Genomic DNA, 25,031 nt, shown 5'->3' with positions numbered 1-25,031 from the left:
CCTTGTCGCATTCTCAACCAGAGCCTTAAACTCCTTGAAGCGACTGAAGACTTCATCCTTGGTCTTCAAAAAATAGATCTAGGCTTTTCTGGAATGATCATCAATAAAGGTGACAAAATACTCGTACCGCCTTAGAGATCTAGTGGACATAGGGCCACAAATGTCTGAGTGTATAAGCTGTAACACACCATCTGATTTGTTGTCATTCCTTGGGAACGTTGCCTTAGCATACTTCCCAAGTGCACACCCCCTTGCACACATCATCGTGTTTCGTGCCTAATTCAGGAACACTTGTCACTATCTCCCTGAGAATTTTAAGTGATCCATGGTGTAAATGTCCCATCCTCCTATGCCATAACTTATTCAGGTCTTTGCCATTGTCACTGCGACTTCTAACTGGTTCCATTGGAGAGTTGAACTGCAACTTGTACAATATGTTGCTCCATACCCCAATGTGTTTCACCTTCTTCTAGTTCTAGTGTTTGATGAACACCTTCTTCCCTACAAAGTGGACATCATATCCACTATTTTGTGACCGGGATACTGAAATCAAGTTCATACCCAATCCCAACACATGCAATACATCTGTAACACTGGTGCTTGTTATAACCATGTGAAACTTTTCAACTATTGGAGCAGGAGGAAATTATTCTTCTAATTGATTTATTATTCAGCAGATTATTTGCTACGGCAAATAATGAATAAGACCATAACTGCAATTTTCACCACAAAAACATTGTGAAAAATAATCTTGAAACTGAGAAATAATATGCACATGCCACACACACTATAAAATTTGACAATTATTTTTGGACAATTGTCCCCAGAAAAACCCAATGTAGGAAATCCGGTGCAGCACATGATGGTTTTATTTATTATGTAGAGTGAAATTCTAAGTACAATCTCTAGATGCCCAATTGGCTGGCCAAAATATCTGAGGAAAATACCTCAACACCACACCTGACCTAGCTTCGAAAATTGGCTACTCTCACTGCCCGTATAGCCTCTGCATAGTGCTTGTGCAGACTCTACTCGCTATGCCCCGAAACTGTTGGAAAGATGACGTCCTGGTTGACTCTGCCTCTAGAAGTGACTCGCTTGGCCTCCTAGGGATTTTCCAGACCAACTACAACTGAATCACCCTTCTCCTCAGCAAAATCGATCTCCCTCTGAAGCTATATGTGTAGCCTCTCAGGAAAATGCGGCCCTTCTGCTGTTGACTCTCTGGAACTGGAAAAATTCATCCGGACTCATTGTCTTTGCCCCTCACCATCTTTGTGTCCCCTCTCTAGTTTTAACTTCTCTCTGTTGAATCACTGCAGCTGGGAAAGTCAATCTTTACCAAGGAACTTGACCTTAAGTGTCTCAAGTGTATTCTTCTCCAAACCCCTCGACCTCCTCTTATAATCTCCAGTAGGATCACCAACGACCACGATTAAACCCTCATCGAGAGATGAGATCATCTCTAAGTCGATCCATGTGCGTTTCTACAAAATTCTCACCTTTCTCAATTAATTCTCATTAATTAATCGATTTCCCTAAGTTAAGACATTTTTTAATTATCGTTCAATTAATTTAATTGAGTTGTCTCTAGGTGGAATTTCAAGAAACGATTTCTAGGCTCTGGAGATCTCATGTGTTTTAACCCTTATGGAGACTTGATCTTTATGTGATCTTTGTGGAGTTTGAGTTGTAAATTTGTGAGACCACACGGGACCAAGTGCGCCTAGAATTAGGTCAAGGAAGGGGAGTTGATCAACCAAGGAGGGTCTTGGCCTAATTGTGGAAAGGAAGACATTTAAAGGACAAATCTTCTTAGAATAGAATGTAGTGATCCATGTGAGGAAACTAGCCAAGGGATACCTAGGGCAAGAAACGATCCTTGACCCAGGGCTTGCGATATCTCGAGATCCCACTGTCAGAATTTCTTGAAATTTGGATTTTCAAGGGTCTCTAGAGGAAACCCTAGCATAGTAATGGACAAGAGATCAAAGTCCTTTGATGGCTAGAACAAGATATATGTGATGCCTTAGATGACTTATGGAGGCTAGGCCTAGAAGAGAAGAAGAAGTGAAAAAAAATCGTCAAAGGTGACCACCTATGGAGGATTAGTGCCTTATCCTTTGGGAGAGATGGAGTCAACGAGAATTTATGGTTTGGAAGAGATTTACCCAATCAAGTAAGTCTTCAAGCAACTTCGCAGGGTATTAGGGCATGAGAGCAGCTACTTGAGATCTTTATACTTAGATATGCAATAATTGATGACTTATCAAGATTTATTTTAACAAAATAATTGCTAGTAACATTCACCCACTCATACATGGCCCATGCAATGATGCAACGCTACAAAACATCAAAATTCCCACAATTTCGCATATGAAAACAGTAAATTTCAGACTTGTATAGCAAAAATACCAACAACATTTATGTGACAAAGTAAATAACACGAATAAGCATGAAAAGATTACTTACATGTACAAATGAGTATATCCAATCATCATATTATGCTAATAATGAAGCTCCAAGACGAAAAATAGATCCCAACATCAAAATTCATCAATAACATCCAAACTTGTCCTCCAAAAGGGAATGTGAAATTCTCAAGAGCTACTAAATCCCAATCCAAGTGATGATGATGAAAATGAATCACCTCACTTGTATTTATACAATCACTAATGAGTTTGATTTGCCCAATTTGGCCTAACTGAGCCCCAAATAATAAACTAATGTACAATAATAACATCCCTTGGTGACAAGCCCAACAAGATACCCCAATAACACAATAATAAGCCTCTCGAGAGGGTAGAATGATCAATCAAGTGAGTTGTTGGGCCTTTGAGGAGGCCTAATGAAGTCCAAAATGTTCCATGATGTGAGAATGGACCTCAAACATAGTAGACAAGGGGTTTGCCCCTTTTTTTCTAAGCAAATCCCTGTGGTGCCCCCAAGCAGGTGCGAGGGGCACAAGGACATCCTCATGGGTCTCCAAGTGGATAGAAAATGGTTGTAAACCATCTGTAAGGGCTAGGATGATGTCATAAGCCCTCATTTGGACCCTGGATCATCTGCCAAGTGTCTAGTGCAAGTGTGGAGTCGGTTGGGCATGGTGAACCAAGTGCATCATCCTCATCCAAAAGGTGGAACATGAACAATCAATGAGTGGTGTTGGGGATCCATGAAGTACTCTCTGCTATGGTGGAGGCTCATGGCTCTCAACGCTCATCCTACAAGTGTCAATGTGGCCCTCTGAAGGGCTAGGACCCCGTATCGGCAGACCAAGCCCCAAATGGAGACCCACCTGCAATCCTAGATAAGATCCAATGCATCCCCTTGCCTTCCAATACAAAAAATCATTAGAATAGTCAAGTAAAAGAGCTTCAAAGTCATAGAATCAATGGGGAACGTCATGGTGTTATGACCTTCCATAGTGGGCTTTAGCATGTACAACTGTCTCCAAGCTCAATAAGGGGGTTAATCAAGGACAATATTAGGTGGTCTCAACCTCTAAAAGGGGTGACATATCAATGATACTTCCTTTAAGTGGTAGATGGTAAATGATATAGTAATGGAATGGAGAGGGGATCAAGGGAATCATCCATACCACATGTCATGGTACAAGGGCAGTTGTTATAAGGGAGGCCCACAACTGGGTATATGAGTGTAGGAGGCAGCAAATTGTGGAACATGAGTTACCTTAGCCTTTTTTTTTCCACCCTTCTTCACATGCCTTTTGCCTTTGATTGATTTTTCTTCATAACTACTTGGGGCTCTAGGGGGATGAGAGCATATCTTGTAATATATAATAGTGGATACCCCCTTAAGGTGGGGTAGTTCATCACCCACCAAGGGTTGGGACAAACATGGGTTCCTTAATGATGGAGAGGGCTCATTTAGGGCCCATAGGAACTAAGGTGATGACCATGGATAAGGTTAGGGCTCATGTTTGGCTTTTTCCCATGTGCTAAATGTGTATGTCCTGACCATGTTTTTGCATTTTGTGGTACATTTCCTGTTGAGAGTGGCCAAATTATGCTTTTTCTTTTCTTTTTAGCTGCACCAACCTTTGAGCATCATTCTAGGCCCGACCCAAGGTGTGGACAAGGGGAGGGGGAGACTAACCCTATGTGGACCCAATGGACACATGTGGACCCAAATGGGAAAAGAGTCGAATGGGGTCAAAATGAATAGAAGGGGTGATATATGTGGTGTCAGGAAGTGAGACCACGCAACCAAAATACAAATTTCCCATGTAGTGCCAACACTAAAGCCAATGGCCAATGAAGGAGACCCCACGAGGCTAGGACACAACGCTAACCACGAAATCAGGCAATGGAGACAAGAGTACAAACCTAGCCCACTCGTTTCACCGAATCCCCTCACCAGTCCATGCCCAAAGTGCCCATGACAAGAAAGGAAAATTACTCAACTATAGCAATGAAAAGCCATACTTTCAGGGTCAGGAGGCCCACCTTCAAACATACAATCATAGCGAGTGAGGGACCACATGGCTGGCTCAGGTGGCAGAGCTAATGGCCAATCAACTTATCTGGTGGCTGCAAGGGGCTACTGGCTACCGGCTGAGGACTATATAGGAGAAAAAATTTCTCCTATATACACTACCCACAAGTGGTGGGTAACATGACTGACCACTTCTTTGTAGTGAATGTGCCAGACACCAACGTGGTGATGGGTGTCCAACGGTTGTACTTTCTTGACCGCGTCACTACAGATTACAAGACATTAGACATGGAGTTTATGGGGCCCGATGGGAAGCTAGTTGTGTTGAGAGGCCTAAACTCTTATCCACCACAGACAGTGTCAACCAACCGAATGGAGGAAGATTTGCAACATGTGGATATAGCATGGGTAGTGGAGCTTATGATTTCAGAGACAAGGACCCAGGTGCGATAGCCACACCTGGATATTCTAGCAGCGTTGGAGAGGCACCAGGGAGATTTTGGAGACATTCCACTAGGTTGTCCCCCAAACAAAGGTTTTGAGCACATGATTGAGTTGTAGGAGGGGGTCAATGTTGTCATCACTACCCCCTACAAACATCCAAAGGTTTCCAGGGATGAGATTGAGCGGGCCATAAGGGAGTTGCTAGCCTTGGGCCATATCAAGATGATTTCCAGTCCCTTTACTTCTTCAGTGGTGTTGGTGAAGAAGAAGGACGGAACTTTGTGCATGAGTATTGACAACAAGGCCCTGAACAAGAAGACACTGAAGAATAGGATCCCTATTCTGTACATTGATAAATTGATGGATGAGCTTAGAGGAGCCAAGTGCTTCTCTAAGATTGACTTGCATTCAGGGTACCCGACGACAGTGTTTAGATGTCACAATGGGCATTTTGAGTTCTAAGTTATACCCTTTGGGCTAACCAACGCTCCAACTACCTTCCAGTCTTGCATGAACCATGTGTTCCGCAAGCAGTTGCACATATACATATTGGTGTTCTTTGACGACATCTTGATATACAGTCGAACATGGGAGGATCATTTACAACAAATGGAGGAGGTGTTGCGCATCTTGGAGGAACAACAGTGGTACGCAAAGACATCCAAGTGTGAGTTTGGTCTGAAAGAGATGTTGTACTTGGGCCACGTGATTAGAGTGGATGGTGTGCGTGTACATAGGAGAAGATTCATGCCATTTTGGATTGGCCTAGCCCTAGAAATGTGATAGAGTTGTGAAGAGGATACCTGGGTCTATGCACCTATTATAGACGGTTTGTGAAGGGACTTTCATAGCTGGCAGCACCCCTCACAGATCTCTCGAAAAGGGGTGCATTTGAGTGGACAAATGTTGCGCAGGAGGATCTTGAGCACCCAAGGTGTGATGAGTTCCTACCCAGTCTTGGCACTACTGGATTTTTCACACCCCTTCATATTGGAGTGTGATGCATTAGGCGAGGGCATTGGTGCAGTATTGATGCAGGGAGGACACCTCATAACATTTGAAAGCTAGAAACTTCGGCAGTATGAGAGTGTACTCTATAGATGACAAAGAGATGTTGGCCATAATGCATTCATTAACCAAATTTCGGTAATATTTGGTGGGTAACGAGTTCAGAGTAAAGATAGATCACGACAGTCTGAGATTCTTCCTGGACCAGAAGGACCTCAATGACATACAATAGAACTGGGTCGGCAAGATCCAAGAATATGATTTTGAGATAGAGTATGTCAAGGGGAAGCATAATGTAGTGGCAGACGCACTTTCCAGGAGACCTATGACACTCTCTCTCATGGACATCACCTAGGATTGGAGGGTGTAGCTTTTGGTGGAGTACTCCAAGAATCAGCAGGCATGCAAGATCTTGGATGGCTCATTTGGGGATGAGAGGTATAGGGTGATGGACGAGGTGATATATTATAAGAACAGGATTTACTTGGTGCTAGGATCACAGCTACAAGAGAAGATCATGCAAGCAACCCACGATTCACCTATGGCAGGACATCTGGGGTTCCTCAAAACATACCGGACTATTAGGGAGCGATTCACTTGGAGGGGCCTCAACGGGGACATCTGAAGACACATGCAAGAGCGCAGTACATGCCAAAAGGAATAAGGGGGAGCACACACATCTGGCCAAGTTGCTCTAGCCTCTCCCTATTCCAAAGCGGAAGTGGGAGAGTATTTCTATGGATTTCATCATGAGATTCCCAACCATCCAGGGGTAAGACTGCATCTATGTGGTGGTGGATAGGCTGACTAAGTTTGCCCACTTTTTTGCTATTCCAGCCAAGTACTCAGCCTCACAAGTAGTTGAGCTCTTCTTCAGGGACGTGTTCAAATTGCATGGTGTTCCAAAGACCATTATCAGTGACAAGGATAACAGGCTCATGAGGGGGATTTTGGCAAGAGCTCCTTAGATTGGTGGGGACTGAGCTCACACCCAACACCAGTTACCATCCACAGACCGACGGGCAGACAAAGATAGTGAACAAGTAACTGGAAGGCTACTTGAGAAACTATGTGACTGGGCAGCAGCAAGCATGTTTGAAGTGGCTACACCGTGGGGAGTATTGCTATAACACCACCTAACATATGTCCATCTGTATGTCACCTTTCCGCGCTCTTTATGGTTATGATGATTTATCTTTTGTTGACATGGTGTTTAGAGACAATCGAGCCCCAGGTGCTATATATTAGATCTAAGAGAGCTAAGAGATCCTTAAAACTCTTAAGGATAACCTGCAGACCACACGGAACCAGCAAAAAATTTATGCAGATTGACACAAAGTGGAGAGGTAGTTTGAGGTTTGGGACTTGGTCTACTTGTGCCTCTAATCGTACAGGCAATTGAGTCTTAAGAAAAAAGAGGTCGAGAAGCTTAAGCCTCGCTTCTATGGACCATATAGAGTGACTAGGCATGTAGGAGAAGTAGCATATGAGTTGGAGCTTCCACCAGGGAGCAAGGTGCATAATTTGTTCCATGTGTCATGCCCAAAGAAGGCCCCGGGACAACAAGTTACAGCTGCTACAGAGTTACCACCGTTGGATGATGAGGGGCATTTGGTGTTGATTTCAGAGGCTATTTTGGAGGTGCAAGAGAGGAAGCTCAGAAATAGGGTCATCAAGGAGTTCCTTGTCAGATGGAAGGACTTACCTGAGGAGGACGCTACATGGGAGGGTGAACAGCAGTTACAGCACCCGGTGTTGCAGTTGCCTAAGGACAAGCAATATTTGGCAGGGAGGACTATGATATCCCCAATTTCCTAAATTGCTTAGGAATAGCACAATTTTGACAATTTTGGCATTGGAGACACATTTGGCATTTGGACTTAGGAGAAAAGGAAAAATTGCAGCCTTAGTGGAATGTGGGGGGCACAAAGGGAGAAAATTCAACCCCAAGAGACAATTCACACTTTTGGAGGAAGAAAGAGAGAGAAAAGGGGTGTGAGTTGGTGGAGGATGGGGACCACCAAGGGAGAGAGGTGTTGGAGAATATGTAACTAGGTTCGGTCTTCATAAATGTAATTTTGATATTTGTGCTTATTCAAGAAAAGAGAATTTATTTTGATAATTATTTGTCAATGAGTTTCTTGCTCATTGAAAATAGGTCGAGCACATTTTGAAGGACAAAGTCAAAACGTAATTATGATAAGACCCTTTGAGGGCATGTTACATCATGTATGTCAATGTACAAAGTCAAGGGAACAACTCCAAGCATGGTCAAATCCTCTCCTAGCACCAACGAAGTCTACAAGCAACAAAACAGTGAATAAAAATGAATTATGAAGCAAACTGTCAAGTCGGCTTTAAGGACAGTCATGTCGGCTGGAAGAGGAGGGACGTACCTCTATTTATAGAGGTTGTCCACTCCCCATACAACACATCATCAAGCTCTAAAATCAGCGAAGAAGAGAAGCTGAGTAAGTGTGAAGAAAAGACAGGTTTGAGGAGCCTCTAGTGCAGCGAAGGAGAAGAAGTTAAAGCCGCAATCAAAGGGACAGTTTCTAAGGTGAAAACCAGTCACACATGCGAGGAACATAGCCATCTCTGCAATCACAACAACAGTAATATAACAGTATCACATATATCATTGTTTGGGTTTCAAACTAGGTTTACTAAGCCTCCTATCCAAGCGTAGAGAGAAGGACCTCAAGCGAAGTTAGAAGAAGTCCTATATCTACAACAGGCACCCTTACACGTGCGAAGAGTAGGGCTGCAGTGTTGTCACACTTAGCCTACTACCATAATTCAAAAGGAACTCGGATGATACAGGGAAAGAATGAATATCCTTAGGTGAAGCACATCATTAAGTAAGGGGTATCTCTCCTAGAAGATCTACTTCCTATAGAAGGAAGAACGAAGTGTCGGAAGACAGAGGTCCTTGTGCCGAAAGTGACAGTGCAAAAAGAGGAAGGATTTGACCTATGCATGGAGGATATCCTAGTTAAGGGTCTAGGGTTTGGCAGTTGTTCAAATAAGAAGCTTCAATAAGAGAAATCTTACAAAGGGTTTTCTTCTTAAGCGTGGAGAGGGTTTGTCCCTGACAGAGAGCCAAATTTTGTGTTCTTGTTATTTTGTTTTGATCGCAGTTTGATGAAGCACACACCTATGCACTAATAAGAAGAAGAAGAAGAATAAGCTAACAAGAAAAGTAAAAAGACTTCACAAAGTGTTATCAAGTCTCGGAGAATCTACCCTCCTTACACTCTTAATTGTTCTTATAGAACCCTAGACAAGTTCTCTAGAAAACCTTAACCTAAGGGTGCGCTAATGTGAATGTCTAAAACCCTTAACTGCTTAGGGTTATTGAGAAATGTTATTTGAAGTTCTTGTTGATGATGTCATGTTTGGGATTTCAATATGACCATGAAATCTTAACTTATTAGGGTTGAATGATGTTTGTCTGAGATCTCGAACCTTTGAAATTTTTTGAATAGTATGGTTTGCTTTGCTTTGCTGAGTTATGAAACCCTAGATCTTTAAGGTTTGGTTGGGCCTATAAGAAAAACCTTTGTTATGAAAGTAAGATCCTAGGAATGAAACTCTAGGTATATATATGTGTGTGTGTGTACATTTGGTCAAAACCCTAGCTTGGTCTAGGTCAGTATATGTCTAATGTTTTAATGTTGTCCGACATATGATATGCTTGTGCATGATAATGAATTCCTAGATACATGTGTTGACCTAGTTATTGATGGTCATAAGTCTTAGGATTTAATATAAGTCCTTGTCTGAGATTCTAGGATCATATTTGCAGATCTAGGGTTTTGCAACTAAACCCTAGTGGTAGTTAAACTCTCTAATATGTGTGATATAACAATCTGAGATCTATTGTTTGTTGAGATTGTGAGAATGAAATTCTAGGGTTTTGGAGTTGAACCTTAGTAGAAGTAAAAATCTCTGATGTATGATGACAAAATGACGGTTTGAGATTTGTGTAAGATTGTTGAAATCTGAGTTTTAGTTGGGATTGATGTTTGATTGAAAACCTAGGGTTTGCAACTAACCCTAGTGGAAGTTGGTGATGTTGATGACTAAGTTGTGATTGGTTTTGATTATTGAAGCTCATGTATGAAATCTAGGATTTGTATGAAACCCTAGTGGAAAATCTAACATATGAATTCTGAAAGTTGTTAGGTACCTTGTAGATCTATATTTGTTTGAATTGTTTCTAGGGTTTGTTATATGTTGTAGCAGGGTATGTTATACCCTTTGAAAGAAACATTGAAACCCTAGATGGAATGAAAGATGTTATGAAGTAGTCTAGGGTTTATGACAAAGTCCCTAGGAAGATGTTGAAGAGTATATGTCTCTTGTTTGTAATTAAGTTTGGGTATCTGATATGTATAAAGATTGAAATACTTCCGTGATTCTGATATGGCTAACTTCATACTTTGATAGTCTTCGTTGTACTTGCTATCTAAGTTGTGCAGGTACATAATCTTCAATATGGTGAAGATGTTTGTTGATGTGATAAGCATGATGGGGATGATGATAATGTTGATTAAATGGTAGGAAGCCACAAAATATTCTCTGATGTCGTAAAGGAAAAGTAGAACTCCCTAGGTTAAGAGGGAGCCTGGATGAAATCTCCCTAAGATAAGAGGATGGTTGAGAATATTCTTTGTACAAGAATGATTAGATCTTCCCTGATTGAGAAAAAGTGATAGATATGGTTCTCTACTTCATGTGTCATGCACTAAATCACGACTAACAACCGTAAGTTTTAGTGAGGCCATGTTAAAATTGGAAACTAGGGCCAAACTCCCTCTTATTTATGATAGCTGATATTTTTCTTGGATTCCTCTCTCCAAGAGGTGTAGGATTGATATAGAGATCATTCGATTCTGACATGTACAAATGAAGTTATGAATTTATTTTGATTATGGACAAATTGTCAAGGTCGGCCAACAAACTTATGTAGGCTCAAAAGCCCAACAGTGACATCTATTCATCCTCAACGTTTGCTATAAATACATGATGACTTAGCCTCATTTGGACACACTCATCTTCACACTTCTCTCTCTCTCTCCTCATTGATTGGGTACGGATTTCTGGGCCTCTCTCTTACATGTCCAAAATTTCAAGAGAGTGAAATTTCAGGAGGCTGAAATTTCAGGAGAGAGAAATTTAAGGAGGCTGAAATTTCAGGAGCAAAATTTCAGGAGGCCGAAATTTCAAGAGACTAAATTTCTGGACAATTTGACCCAGCATTGACTGCAGTTAGGGCTGACCACAGGTGGGTTGTTTGACCAGACTTTGATTGGGCTGAATTTGACAGTTTTGAGGGTTGTTTTATCTTGCTATTTGGAGGCCGAAGTTGACTAAAGTTGACCAATTTGCTGAGGGTCGAATCTGCCCTATTGACCAGCGTTGACTTTTCTGGTTAGGGCTCTTTTGTTGTTGTTATAGATTATCAGATTTGTAAATTGTACTATCTCTCTCTACTGAAATATTGAAGACTAAAAGAAGATTTGATCAAGGGTTCCCCACATTGGGGTTTGTCCCTGGCTGGTGCCACATCTTGTGTCCTCTTGTCTTGGCTTGTCTTGCACTGTTTATGTTTATGTTCTATCTGCATTTTACTATCATGTTGATGTGATTGCTAATCTGAATATTGATACTGGGTTAATAAAGAAATTGAAGTAAAATTGCTCTGAAGCATAGAACATACCATTGTTGCATAAAATTAACAGGCCATGAATAAGAGAAGGAAATTGGAGAGTGCATTTTTGAGGTGTTGCTGAAAGAAGGAAAGTAGGATCTGATTGAAGAATATGTTGTTGCATATGAAGTAGTAAAGAAAAGTGTGATTGAGGAATCTTCTGTCAAAGATTCGGTTGGTAGTCCTACCATGAAAAGTTGACAAGCAACATCAAGTTGTCTGGAAGACCCCAGAGGTTTGTATTTGATTATGTACTTATGAAAGTATTATTGATTGGGGTTGTGTTTGTACAGGTAAATCTCTCGAATGATTCAATAGCATGCTAGTTACCAATCAGTTTGACTGGGAGAGATTGGTCGCCCTTGATATGCTGGATCAAGGAGTGTTGAGGCTTCGTGAGTGAAGCATTGCCCGGGAGGACATATGGCCGGCACTTTATGTTGATGTCTAGGTTCCTAAGTTGGAAATGTGGTGTTGATTATAGAGCTTTGTTTCTGGATACACACCTGGATCTTTGGGTTGGTGGTTAGCATTGAGCAAGTAAGCATGATGGTACCTAGAGGGGCTAAAAGATTGAGTCCACCTTATTCCCACTTGGATAGATTGCCCTAGTCAAAAATCTAGTCTGTGGCATTGAGGTGCCTAAATTGTTGAGAGACTAATGGATAGATTGCCCTGGTCAAGAATCTAGTCCATGGCATTGCGGTAACTAAAGTTCTTCATTGTTCATATATTTTGAGATCTTCCATTGTATTTGTATATGATGAATACTTCCTTAGTTAAGAGGGAGTTTTGGAAATTGTAACCAGGTTCGGTCTTCATTTAATGTATTTGAGTCATCATGAAATGTGCTTGTCAAAAGAATAAAGAAAAGAATTTTTATTATTATTATTGTGACTTATTAAAGCATGGGTTTCATGCTTGGGTCACCATGTTTTAGGTCAAAGTCCCCATTGAGGAATTCTAGGATTTATTCTGAGTCAATAGTCATTGTACTTTTAAAGAGACCCTTCTTGGGCTTTTGAATCATGTAAAAATGTTTAGTATTGAGTCAAATGTAATTTATGTATCCTCCACATCAAGTCGGTCTAGAAGAGATCAAGTTGGCCTAAGGACACTTATTCGACCTCACATGGAGCCTATAAATACAAGCAAGTCGAAGTCATTTGGAGCATAGCATCTCAAGCAAGTTCGATATCTCTAAGGAAGCTGGCAAGTGCGAACTCTGAAGACGGGAAGCCAAAAGAAGTGTGAGTTGGGTGGAGTCTAAGGAGAATAAGAAAAATGAAATTTTGGTGCCTCTCTCTCTCTGTTTTGTGCCCTAGATTGGGAGATTGAAGTCCTCCAAGTTTCACTGATGTCGGAAGCTACATGATCCTGAAAGTTGCTACATAGTCGAAGTTGTTGGAAAGAGGTCGAAGATCTGGGAGGCTGACTTGGTGTGGAGGGAAGGTCTAATCTTTGTCTAGGGTGAAGAGTCTCAAAGAATACTATTGAAAGGAAGAATTTTCTTGACTAGATTTTCCCCTCGAGGGGGGGTTTTTCCCTGGCATAGTGCCTACATCTTGTGTCTCTTGTTTTGTGATATTCATACACATATAATATGGTAATTGCTTGATGAAAGATAAGATAACAAAGAAGTAAAAGAAGCCAACACACAAGTAATTATCAAGAAAGGAGAATCAAACCCTATAACTGCTTTGATTTTCCAACACCAACGAGTTATTATATTGAGGTGTTCCATCAATTAATCCTCTCGAAATGCCACCTCAAGCATAATTAATTAAGTTAGGCCCCATAATAATGCAATTTTTTAAAGTTGTCAGAATGCAACAGAACGAAAGGCAAATTGTGCGAGTGATGGAATATGCCAAGTGAATGCCATCAGATCCCATAAAAACTCCTCAAAACTCCCTCGAAACCCCTGATGACAAACCTGCTCCCATAATCTGGCCATCCCGTGCCCTGGAAATCCACCCTGGTTGTACTATGGAAGAAAATAAAAAAGGAGATATGACATATAATCAGAGTAGCGCGACGTCAACATGGCAGTGTTTTTCAGGGATTGTTGATGCTAAATGGGAGAGACACTCTATGGGAAATCATAGACTCCAAAGGTGTTATGGTGGCATTGACGTCTACTATGATAGAGGTCCCCAACAGTTAGACTAGAGGGATATTATGAGTTGATACCCATCAAATGGGAAATTTATGGGAGAATACTCCTAGCCAAGGGTATAACATAGTTGGAATGTTCAGGCATTGGGGATGAGAGATTCCATATTTGTTAGTGGGATCCAGGTGGATTATCCCCTTGTATGGCAAGGCTTGACCAAGCATGGAAGCACAATCAGAGGGAAGGAGGTACTAGGATCGATAGTATCCTATTGATGCAGCAGGAGTTTAATGAAGCATTCTTCAGAATAATTTGGGATCCAAGATTTTGTCCTAGCATACAGGTTCTGCATTCCATCTCATTGATGCAACAAGCATTCTTCAGATTTGTTTGGGATCATGGTATTGAGGTTAGACTTGCTTGGGGTCTAGTAATTTCAGGAAGGAAGGACTATAATGTCCCGTTTTTTGGGCAATGGGAACGACGAACAACTCAGCATCCTAAGCAAAATGTTAAAAATTTATTGCAGGCTATGAAAATTAATTAACTAAAAGTGGCTAAGAAAAGAGAATATTAAAAAATCACTTTATTTAATAAAGGAAAAGTGACCCATGGTATTCAGACAACCCATGGTATTGTCCATGGTATTCCGATAAGCCATCATAATAAAAAGAGAAGCATGAGCTCATGGAGTGGATATGTGTAAATGATTTGGTGAATTGTTTTTGTGGCTCTATGAGCATTTGTAGGAGGGTTTGTAAACTTGAGTGTGGATCATATTTGGGGGTGAGACTATCCTCCATAGGGATCTAACTGTTCTCTAGTTTTGGCAGTGAAACATCCACCCTAGCTAGTCTGACAGGGGAATCATTTCAGATTCTCCATGGGTACTTAACGGTAGAAGGATGATCCAATTGCAGCAGTGTCTAGAAGTCTGGGATTTTGTAGCATCTTGCATCATCATCAGCCAGGTTTCCAGTGAACTGATTTTGGCATTTGAAATAGTTGTCAGCATGAACTTTCTTATTATAACAAATAAAATAACTGGCTGAGTTTATTGTTGTGTATCTTTGCATCTGGTTGATCTATTTAATGTGGAATTTATCTGTGGAAATTTCCTAAAGAAATCTGAAAGGAAAATTTATCAAAAAATTGTAAAATAATTACAAAAGAATATTACAAAAGTTATGCATATAGACATGGCAGTCTATAATTCAGGGCATATAAAGTCACTTAGTATCAAGTAAATAACTATTCAGGGTGTTTCCATTCATTATACCTTTGAAATTTTCCTTTAATTACACCAAAGGCATTCTATTGTGGAGTTCTTCCTCTGGACACTGTACAGATTCTTCATCATTCACTGTACAGATTTGAATGACGTTGGATGATCTGTGATGTCGGCTGGAAATTCGTAAAAAAACAATTAAATAAATGAACCATTCACTTCCGAAACAACGCCTTAAAAATATGGACGGGAGGGTTTCTAACCACCATATGCCTATGTGCATTTTTTTGAAAACGCCTATGTTCTATTTTTTTTATGTTTTTAGATAAAATTTTGATCATATTTATTAAAATTATAAGGTTGAATGGGATAATATATATAAATAATATTTATTCAAATTAATACAATTAATTTATTTTTTTAAATATTGTGCCATTACCTGTGTTTGCAACCATTGTTCATGGTTTAAGGATTGTATTAGTACCCAGCATTAAATATGAAGTTTCAATAAATAAAAAAGGCCAAAGAAGTCCAGGGTTTCAGCTTGATAAATATGGAGTTTTTGTTAAATGATGTCTTCGGCGTATATCAACCACACTCACTAATGTGGTTGTGCTAGTTAATCAATGTTTTAATCTCCCTCGTTAGGCTCACAGACATTTGCCAGGGTACATGAATCTCAGACATACCATGTGCATCTCATAATGATGCGACTTCATTTTACAATGTATGAACCTATACATTCGTTTTACAATGTATGAACCTATGTAAATAAAATTTATTGGTCTGGAACGAATGTCGCTTTCAACTTATTCCAACGTATAGTTTTTGTGGTTTAATAATCAAAGAAATTACTGGTGTCAGTAGAGTGAATGCATTTGCATATATTGTAAAAGCATCACGAGTGAACTCGCACAGAATTTGATTTGTAATATTCAAGAACAGTTAATGAATCACACCACACCTCTTCTTGTTGCATTCCTTACCTGATATTTATGAATTTTTTCCATCAGCAGATCATCGGTGAACTTGGGAAGAACATTTTGCACAACATTATGTTATTACAAGCTTTCCTAATGCATAGCACGAACCATGCAGAGAAACTTACACAAAGATGTAATCAGAGCATTTAATGTGGAAACTGTGGGAATAAATCTTGCCACTTTTATTTCCTCGTACACCTCCAATGCCTTCTGCCAACATTTTGTCTGCAAAAGAAAATTAAGAACCTTAGAATAGAAAATACATATACAACACATCCAATCCAATGCTGATATTTTGGATTAGTTGATATAATCAAGTAAGAAAGGTTTCCTAAATATTCCAGTGATAACAGATGCACAAAAGGTCATGCATGTTATAAGCTCTAAAGAATAAGTTATACAAGCTGTTATTCAGAATTATATCACACTCTAAACATTCAGAACCAGGCAGCAAAGAAAAGACAACTTGCAATATAGTCTGAGGAAGTAAGGGAATATATGTAACCTAGACTATTTGGCTATGACAGTGCCAAGCATAGACATCAACACTTATAACAGCCAAAGTTGAAACTTCTTTTCCTAGAACTATTTCAAGATAAACATAGCAGTATACTAGATTGCCATGATAAGGCGTTGCAGAAAAATCCCTAATAATATGTGCCTAGAAAAACCTAAAGCAGACTCCAACAGGATTTCAACAAATGGTACCATGCTATACTGCCTATTAACCAGCTGGTACTGGAACCAAAAAAAAGGTGATCAAAGTTGGATAACAATTGAGGTACCTGGTAGACTGGCACTCACGAAGGTTGCCTGGGCTTGGACTAGTTGTCCAAATCGACTAAATAACATTGGGCATATGAATGTATTCTGCCTATTTTGGGCACAATGCAACCTACGTAACAGCTTGGAACGTTTTCTTTATAATGTATTTATCACAACCAAAGCCTCTAGAAAATGTAAGGGAAAAACTGAATACTTTTAGAAGAAACTCAATCCAGTTTTCTTCTTTCCTGTATGTTTTCAGCATATCATAGTAACTATACAGCCTGGAACAGTTTGGATCAGGGTGAGGGCGTTGAGGCTGTTTTGATGCAGGGTGGGCACCCCATAGCATTTGAAAGTTGGAAAACCCTTAGTCATGAGAAGCTATATTCTATATATGACAAGGAGATGTTGGCCATCATGCATGCATTGGCCCAATTCCAACAGTATTTGGTGGGCAACAAGTTTAGGGTCAAAACTGATCACAGTAATCTTCGGTTCTTTTTAGAGCAGACAGAGCTCAACGAGAGACAGCAGAAGTTGGTCAACAAGATCCAGGCCTACAATTTCGATATAGAATATGCCAAGGGCATGCAAAATATAGTAGTTGATGCATTATCCAGTAGGCCCGCAACATTATCCCTTATGAGCATCTGTCAGGATTGGAGGGCACAGTTGCTAGTGGAGTACTCTAAGGACAGGCAAGCTTGTGAGATCTTAGATGGCACCCATGTAGATGACAGGTACCGGGTGATGAACGACGTGATTTATTACAAGGGAAGGATCTATTTGGTACCTAGTTCATAGTTGAGGGAGAGAATTATGCAGGTTGTGCATGATTCTCCACTAGTAGGACATTAGGGGTTCCTCAAGACATATTGAGCCATCCGGGAGCGTTTCACATAGGGGGGTGTTGAGAGGCACGTGCAGGAGTGTGATACTTGCCAAAGGAACAAGGGAGAGCCAACACACCTTGCAGGTTTATTGCAGCCCCTCCCTATTCTTGAGAGGAAATGAGAGAGTATATCTATGGACTTTATTACCAGGTTGTCAACAGTACAGGGGCGGGATTGCATATATGTGGTGGTCAACCCGCTGACCAAGTACGCCCATTTCTTTTTCCATGTCTTCCTGGTCATCAGCTTCACAGGTGATCGAGTTGTTTTCCAGGGAGGTTTTCAGGTTACATGGTATCCCCAAGGCCATAGTGAGTGACAGGGAAAGCAGATTTATGGGGAGATTCTGGTAGGAGTTGTTTCAGTTAGTGGGGATAGAGCTCACACCCAACACTAACTACCACCCACAAACCGATGTTCGAACTAAGATCATGTTAGTTTTGGTAGCATCAAATGTGTTCTAGAACGAAATTTGGTGGAAAGGCTAGAATACATGAGATCTCCAAAACCCAGATATCATTTCCGAGAATTTCGCCTAGAAGTGTCTCAATTAGATTATTAATCGTTTTTTAAATATTTCCTAAGTCTAAACTTAGGGAATATGGTTAATTAATCAGTATTAATTGAGATAAGATGAGAATCATCTAGAAACTCACACACATCGATCCAGAGATGGTCCTAGCCATTGATTAAGTTTCAATCTTGGTCGTTGGTGCTCCAACAATGGATTATAAGAGGAGGTCGAGGTGGTGATGGAGAACACACTAGTTATTAATCATTTTTTAAATATTTCTTAAGTCTAAACTTAGGGAATATGGTTAATTAATCAGTATTAACTGAGATAAGATGAGAATCGTCTAGAAACTCACACGCATCGATCCAGAGATGATCCTAGCCATTGATTAAGTTTCAATCTTGGTCGTCGGTGCTCCAACAATGGATTATAAGAGGAGGTCGAGGTGGTGATGGAGAACACACTAGTACAGATATACTCAGTTGCCCAGGCAGTTTGATTTTCTCAGTAGAAGTAACTCAGCAGAGAAAATAGAGCCAGAGGGTGAGTAGCAGGTGGAAGAGGAGAGTAGCAGCATTTCGGGAGGAAGGTTTCTAGTCATCGAAAAAGGAAAACAAAGGAAGGCCGAAATTCTCACGAGGTTAGCGTAAGCTCTGTGCAGAGGCTAGGGAGGTAATTTCGGAGGCAAAAATTAGTTGTGGGGTGAGATAAAATTCTCAAAATAATTTTGCCAGTATTTTCCTCAGATTATATTTCCAGTTGGGCATCTAAATTACTGTACTCAAAATTGTTGCTGAAGAATAATAATAAAACCCTCATCTGCTGCACTGGTCTTCCCGCATTGGGTTTTTCCAGGGACAATTGTCCAAAAATAACTATCAAAATTCTTGTGTGTGTGCTAGAATTTCTTAGCTTTCAGTATTTTATTTTCCACAATATTTTTATGGTGAAAATTGCAGTTATGATTTTATTCGTTGTTTGTTGTAGCAAATAAACTGCATAATTAAATTTACAGTTAGAAGAATAATTTCTAGTTACTACAATAGATAAAAATTTCACATGGTATCACAGCACAGTTGATCAATTGGAGAGCCCAAAAACAAAGGAGAGGAATTTCGCTGCTCAGCAAGGGCAGCAGGCCAAAATTCCCAAGGACAACACAGTCTTCTTGCAAGGAGGCCGAGTCGCTTAAGGAAGTTCAAGTTTTCTGAGACAGGGGCAGAAAAATCGGAACCTTCCAATTCAAGTGATTCCAGAGGTAGAGGAAGCAGCTCAGTTATTTCGTTGCGAAGATCTCTAGCAAAACGCATAAGGTTTTGAAGCAGATTGCTAGGGCAAAACTAGTGTTGGGTGAAAGAGGAATAGCGCACTATAAATTTCAGCGTAACCATGGACAGAAGTAACATTCAAGAGACTTCGGATTTGTCTTCCAGATTGGAGGACGAATTTGCTTGCTTATCAGGATCAACTTCACAGGGTGTCTAGTATATAGACAATGGAGCATCAGCTCACATGACAAGGGTTAGAGAATATTTCTCTAGCTACAAGGAGGAGCAGATGGACTTATAGATTACTATGGGAAACAGGACGAAATGTACTCCAGTAGGGAGAGGTACCATATATTTTCAGAGGGAGTCAAGAGAAAGCACCAGCGCTACAGATGTAGTGCATGTGCCAGGATTGTGAAAATTCCTGCACCAGAATCCCTACTGCAACAAACTAATGTTACTTCTTCTACTTGTTAATCCATACAAGTTATTTACTGTTTGCTGCGACAAATATCGAAGTAAATACTACTGCAGCCTTCACTTAATTAATTATTATACAGAAACAAGATACTGAGCAAGAAAAAAAATACAACACATGACACTATTATTTTTGGACAAAAGTCCCCGAAAAAACCCAATGCGGTAAAATCGGTGCAACATCTCTGAGGGTTTATTATTATTAAGCAGTAGAAAATTCTGAATACATCTCCGAATACCTCACAGGGTTATTCAATTACAGAGAGAAATACTAGCAAAAAGAATTGTGAGATTACCTCACACTATCACTGGAAATCTTAGTTGATCCAGCCCCTAGGCTGATTGCCCCCAACTTTTCTAACTGCCTCTGCGTTGTATCTGCATCAGCCTAGTGTCAAGCTCTCAAGGGATAGCATCAATCCTCTCGCTGGTCGATCTACTACCCAGGAGATTCGATTTTTGTCTACCGATCTCACACCCCGACTTCGGCTTCTGAAACTAGAATTCCCTCTGCAAATTTCGGACTTCCTCTTGGCTTCTACGTTGCCTCTGCGTGGCTTTGTGTCAACCCCTCTGGCTCAGCGTTGCCACTACTAGATTACTCTCTGCCTCTCTCTACTGATGATTCTCCGGCTACGAAAATCACTCTCTCCGGAAGCTATCCCTGCCCCTCAACTACAAGAAATCTCCTCAATCGAATTTTCCTCCTGAGAACTTCTCACTTCAGAAAATTGATTTCTTGATCTCTCTTGGTGTATTTTCCAAATGACCCTCAAGCCCCTTCTTATATCTTCATGTTGGGCAACCAACAGTCTAGATTAACTCCTAATCAAAGGCTCAGATCATTTTGACTTGATCTCCATCTTTTTTTAGAAGTTACACTCACAATTAGATTAATACTCATTAATATTTTAATTTTCCTAAGTTTAGACTTAGGAACTCCATTAAAAATATTAATTATTTTAATAAAATTATCTCGGGGTAGAATTTCCCATAACAGTTTATGGGTTCTTTGGAATGCATGTGCCCAAGCCTCCTTGCAAAATTTGAGGCTTAGAGCACATTCGATGCTACCCCAAATCAACACTCCCTCTTAGCGAGGAATGTGCTCTAGCAATATACTGTTGTTGCATACTGCTCCGACTTTGAAGCATCGTCCTCTACACTATTGATGTCTGACATGCTCTCCACCAACTACTGCGTTGATTCTGTAACTATATTGTTGCCTTTGACACTGCCAATGCTACATATGTACTACAACTCCCTCTCAAATGCTGCATATGCTATGCTGTTAGCACTGCCACTGCGAACACTGCATCCATACTGCAACTCAGTTGCAAAGAGAAGCAACTTAAAAACATCCAAAATTACTGAACTAATTGTGTTCATTATGATACCATGTGAATGTTGGAACTGACTGCTACTAGTCTCTACGTTGACCCTCTAAAACTATTGCGCTACTGTTGACCCCTGCTCTGTGCCATCTACACTGCTGCCAACTCTGCTCTGCGTTGTTCAGTCTCTGGCGCTCCTAGCCATTGCAACTGACTCCCCGACACTCCTCGGCACCATCCAACACTAGTCCATCCTACTACTGCAAAATTGGGCTCCCGTAGCAAGGTATTGATCCAAGAGGTGGACTCCTCAAGGATCCTACCTATCTATAGCTTTTTCGACCTATAGCTCCAAATCATCCCACCTCCCTACTGGAGGTATCTCGGTTATCATGGCGAACTCCTCCTCTTCAATATTTGCGGCTGCAACCTTAGGATTGTGTTTCTCATCCTTATCCTTTTTCTTCAAAGGACACTAGGATGCATAGTGACCCATCTTGCCACATCTGAAACACTTCACTTTGGAGACGTCCTTCTTTTGTCTTTGTTGCCCCTGTTGTCCCTTTGATGCAAGGGCTGCATTATCCTACTCCTCCTTGGCTTCGACCCACAGTTGTTGCTACTTCAGTCAAGTTTGAGCTTGACGAAGTCTCTCCTCAGCTCCTCTTGTTTTAGAGCTGCCCACATCTCATCCCAATTCGGCAATGCTGCTCTGCCTAGGATACTCTGGACAAAGACTTGCCACTCATTTGAGACAGAATTGAGGGCTAGTCTAACTAACTCTAAATCCTGATGTGTATGCCCCGCATCAAACAACTCATCACAGGTTTCCTTCAATTTCATGAGGAATGGATCCACACACTCTCCCTTCTGCATCTAAGCAACTATCAGCTTCTGTTCCAAGTACGTCTTCTGCTGCTCGAAACATCCCTGATACAACGTGGCCAAGGCATCCCAAATCTCCTTAGCAATCATTCTACTAGCAACGTGGCACACCACATGATCCTTGACTCCATCCAAGATCATCCTCGTGGCTTTTGCCACCTCAGCCTTGTACTTCTTCAGCAAATCTACATTCGCAGGTTCAGCTACCACGCTATCGACATACGTCTTGAGGGCATGCTCATCTAGAAGGAAAGACATTCTAACCTTCCAGATGACGTAGTTGGATGCTCTGTCCAACTGTCCTTATCCCTCAAGCCACTGGTTGCCATATCTGCCAAAAATGTCGAAAGTCTCCTCTTTGCTTCTCACTACTGTTGCTCAGCCAATGAGAAAACAGACTTCTTGGCGGGAAGTCTTCTGAGGAACAATTCCCTCAAGGTGCTTCTCTTCCTTCTTTTGACGTTTTTTCAACCCAGTAAAACGGCCTGCCGAAAATCTGTGTCCCACCAGCTCTCTCACACTGAGGCTTCAGCGCTGCTCTCTGTACCCCGGCAAAAAGCCTAATTGGGAGTTCTCCTCTCCATCGGCTCTCTTGGAGAGAGACTGCCTCAAAATTTCAGCCCTCCGGTTAAGAACTGCACAAACCCTCTGGGGTTTCGAACTACTACCTCCTGAAACTTTTCAATCTCCTTATGCTGCTCAGCGCTGGGTTCTCTAGCACTGCTCTTCTTGTTCCACCTGCAGCTTCGATACCATGTGAAAATTCCTACACCATAATCCCTACTGCAGCGAACTGATGTTACTTCTTCTACTTGTTAATCCATACAAGTTATTTACTCTTTGCTACAGCAAATATCGAAGTAAATACTACTACAGCCTTCACTTAATTAATTATTATACAGAAACAAGATACTGAGCAAGAAAGAAAATATAACACATGACATCGTTATTTTTGGACAAAAGTCCCCGAAAAACCTAATGCGATAAAACCGGTGCAGCAGCTGTGAGGGTTTATTATTATTAAGCAGTAGCAAATTCTGAAAACATCTCTGAATACCTCACAGGGTTATTCAATTAGAGAGAGAAATATTGGAAGAAAGAATTCTGAGATTACCTCACACTATCAATAGAAATCCTGGCTAATACAGCCCCTAGACTGATTGCCCCCGACTTTTCTGGTTGCCTCTGCGCTGCTCTTGCACAATACCTGCGTCATCCCATCGCCAAGCTCTCAGGGGACAGCATCAATCCTATGGCTGGTCAATCTGCTGCCTAAGAGATTCGATTTCTGCCTCCCGGTCTCACACCCCAACTCTGGCTTCTGAAACTCGAATTCCCTCCGCAAATTTCGGACTCCCTCTTGGCTTTTGCGTTGCCTCTGCATGGATCTGCGTCAACCCCTCTGGCTCAGCACTACCATTGTTGGATTACTCTCTGCCTCTCTCTATTGATGATTCTCTAGTTGAAAAAATCACTCTCTCTGAAAGCTATCCCTGCCCCTCAATTGCAAGAAATCTCCTCAATCAAATTTTCCTCCTGAGAACTTCTCACTTCAGAAAATCAATTTCTTGATCTCTCTTGGTGTATTTTCTAAATGTCTCTCAAGCCCCTTCTTATATCTTCATGTTGAGCAACCAATGGCCTAGATTAACTCCTAATCAAAGGCTCATATTGTTTTGACTTTATCTCCGTCTTTTTCTAGAAGTTACACCCACAATTAGATTAATACCCATTAATATTTTAATTTTTCTAAGTTTAGACTTAGGAACTCCATTAAAAATATTATTATTTTAATAAAATTGTCTTTAGGTGGAATTTCCAAAAACGATTTCTGGGTTCTTTGGAATGCATCTGCCCCAGCCTCCCTGCAAAATTTGAGGCCTATAGCACATCTGATGCTACCCCAAATCAACAAGGTTTATGTATGAACCTGATTTCTGTATCCCAGTTACAGTATAAAGGGTATGATATTCACTTCGTATGGAAGAAAGTGTATGTCAAACACCCAAGCTGGAAAAAGTTAAGATAGATTAGAGTTCGAAGTAACAGATTGTACTGGTTACATATTGATTCTCCAATGGCACTAATAGGTAGTGACAGTAGTAGTGGGAAGGGGCTTAATGAGTTATGGTATAGGAGAATGGGACATCTACACCATGGAGCACTTTGGATGGTTAGAGAAACAGTAACAGGATTCCAGAACTTGGCACGGAACACGATGATGTGTGCAGAGGATGTGTACTTGGGAGCTAAGGCAACATTTCCAAGAAGTGACAGCACATCTGATGGCGTGTTATGACTCATACATTCAGATATTCAAGGCTGAGTGTCCACTAGAGCTGTCAGCAGTGCTGAATATTTCGTCACCTTCATTGATGACCATTCTAGGAAAACCTGGATCTACTTCTTGAAGACCAAAGATGAGGTCTTCGATTGCTTCAGAGAGTTTAAACTTTAAAGCTCTCGTAGAGAATGCGACGAGGAAGAAGATCAAGGTGCTTCACTCAGATAATGGTGGAGAATATATTGATAAAGACTTCATAGATTTCTGTGCGAATGAAAGCATCAAGAGAGAATGGACAGCTCCATAAAATTCACAGCAGAATGGTGTAGCAGTGTGGAAAAACAGAACAATTGTTGGAGCTACAAAGGCTATGTTATATGACCAGGATTTACCCAGATTTCTATGGGCATAGGCATGTAGCACAGCAGTATATATCCATAACAAAGCTCCTTGTAGAGCATTGGGGAAGAAAATGCCAGAAGGAGTTTTCACAAGGAAGAAGCCAGAAGTTAGTCACTTCAGAATGTTTGGCAACGATGCTTATTGCCACATGCCAGATGAGAAACGTACCAAACTGGATCAGATTGCAAAGAGTTCTTTGTTGGGTACAGCGAAACCTCAAAGGCATACAGGATCTACATTCCTAGCAATAGGA

General features: G+C 40.9%; 1 protein-coding gene across 2 annotated transcripts in view; it reads right to left on the bottom strand.

The window, feature by feature from the left end:
• MRL1 (Pentatricopeptide repeat (PPR) superfamily protein) overlaps positions 1-25,031 on the bottom strand; it is a 403,655-nt gene that overhangs the window by 225,977 nt on the left and 152,647 nt on the right. For both annotated transcript variants that reach the window (XM_089404401.1, XM_089404402.1), the window contains exon 11: positions 16,079-16,178. In XM_089404401.1, coding sequence (XP_089260527.1) covers positions 16,079-16,178 — 100 coding nt within the window. The remainder of the gene's footprint in view (positions 1-16,078; positions 16,179-25,031) is intronic.

This window comes from Pinus tabuliformis, chromosome 2_2 (assembly GCF_031772625.1).
Source record: "Pinus tabuliformis cultivar Carrire ecotype Pingquan chromosome 2_2, CPIR1, whole genome shotgun sequence".
Classification (NCBI taxonomy): domain Eukaryota; kingdom Viridiplantae; phylum Streptophyta; class Pinopsida; order Pinales; family Pinaceae; genus Pinus; species Pinus tabuliformis.
Note: the sequence above shows the minus strand (reverse complement) of the source record. Positions and strands in the feature narration are given on the sequence as shown.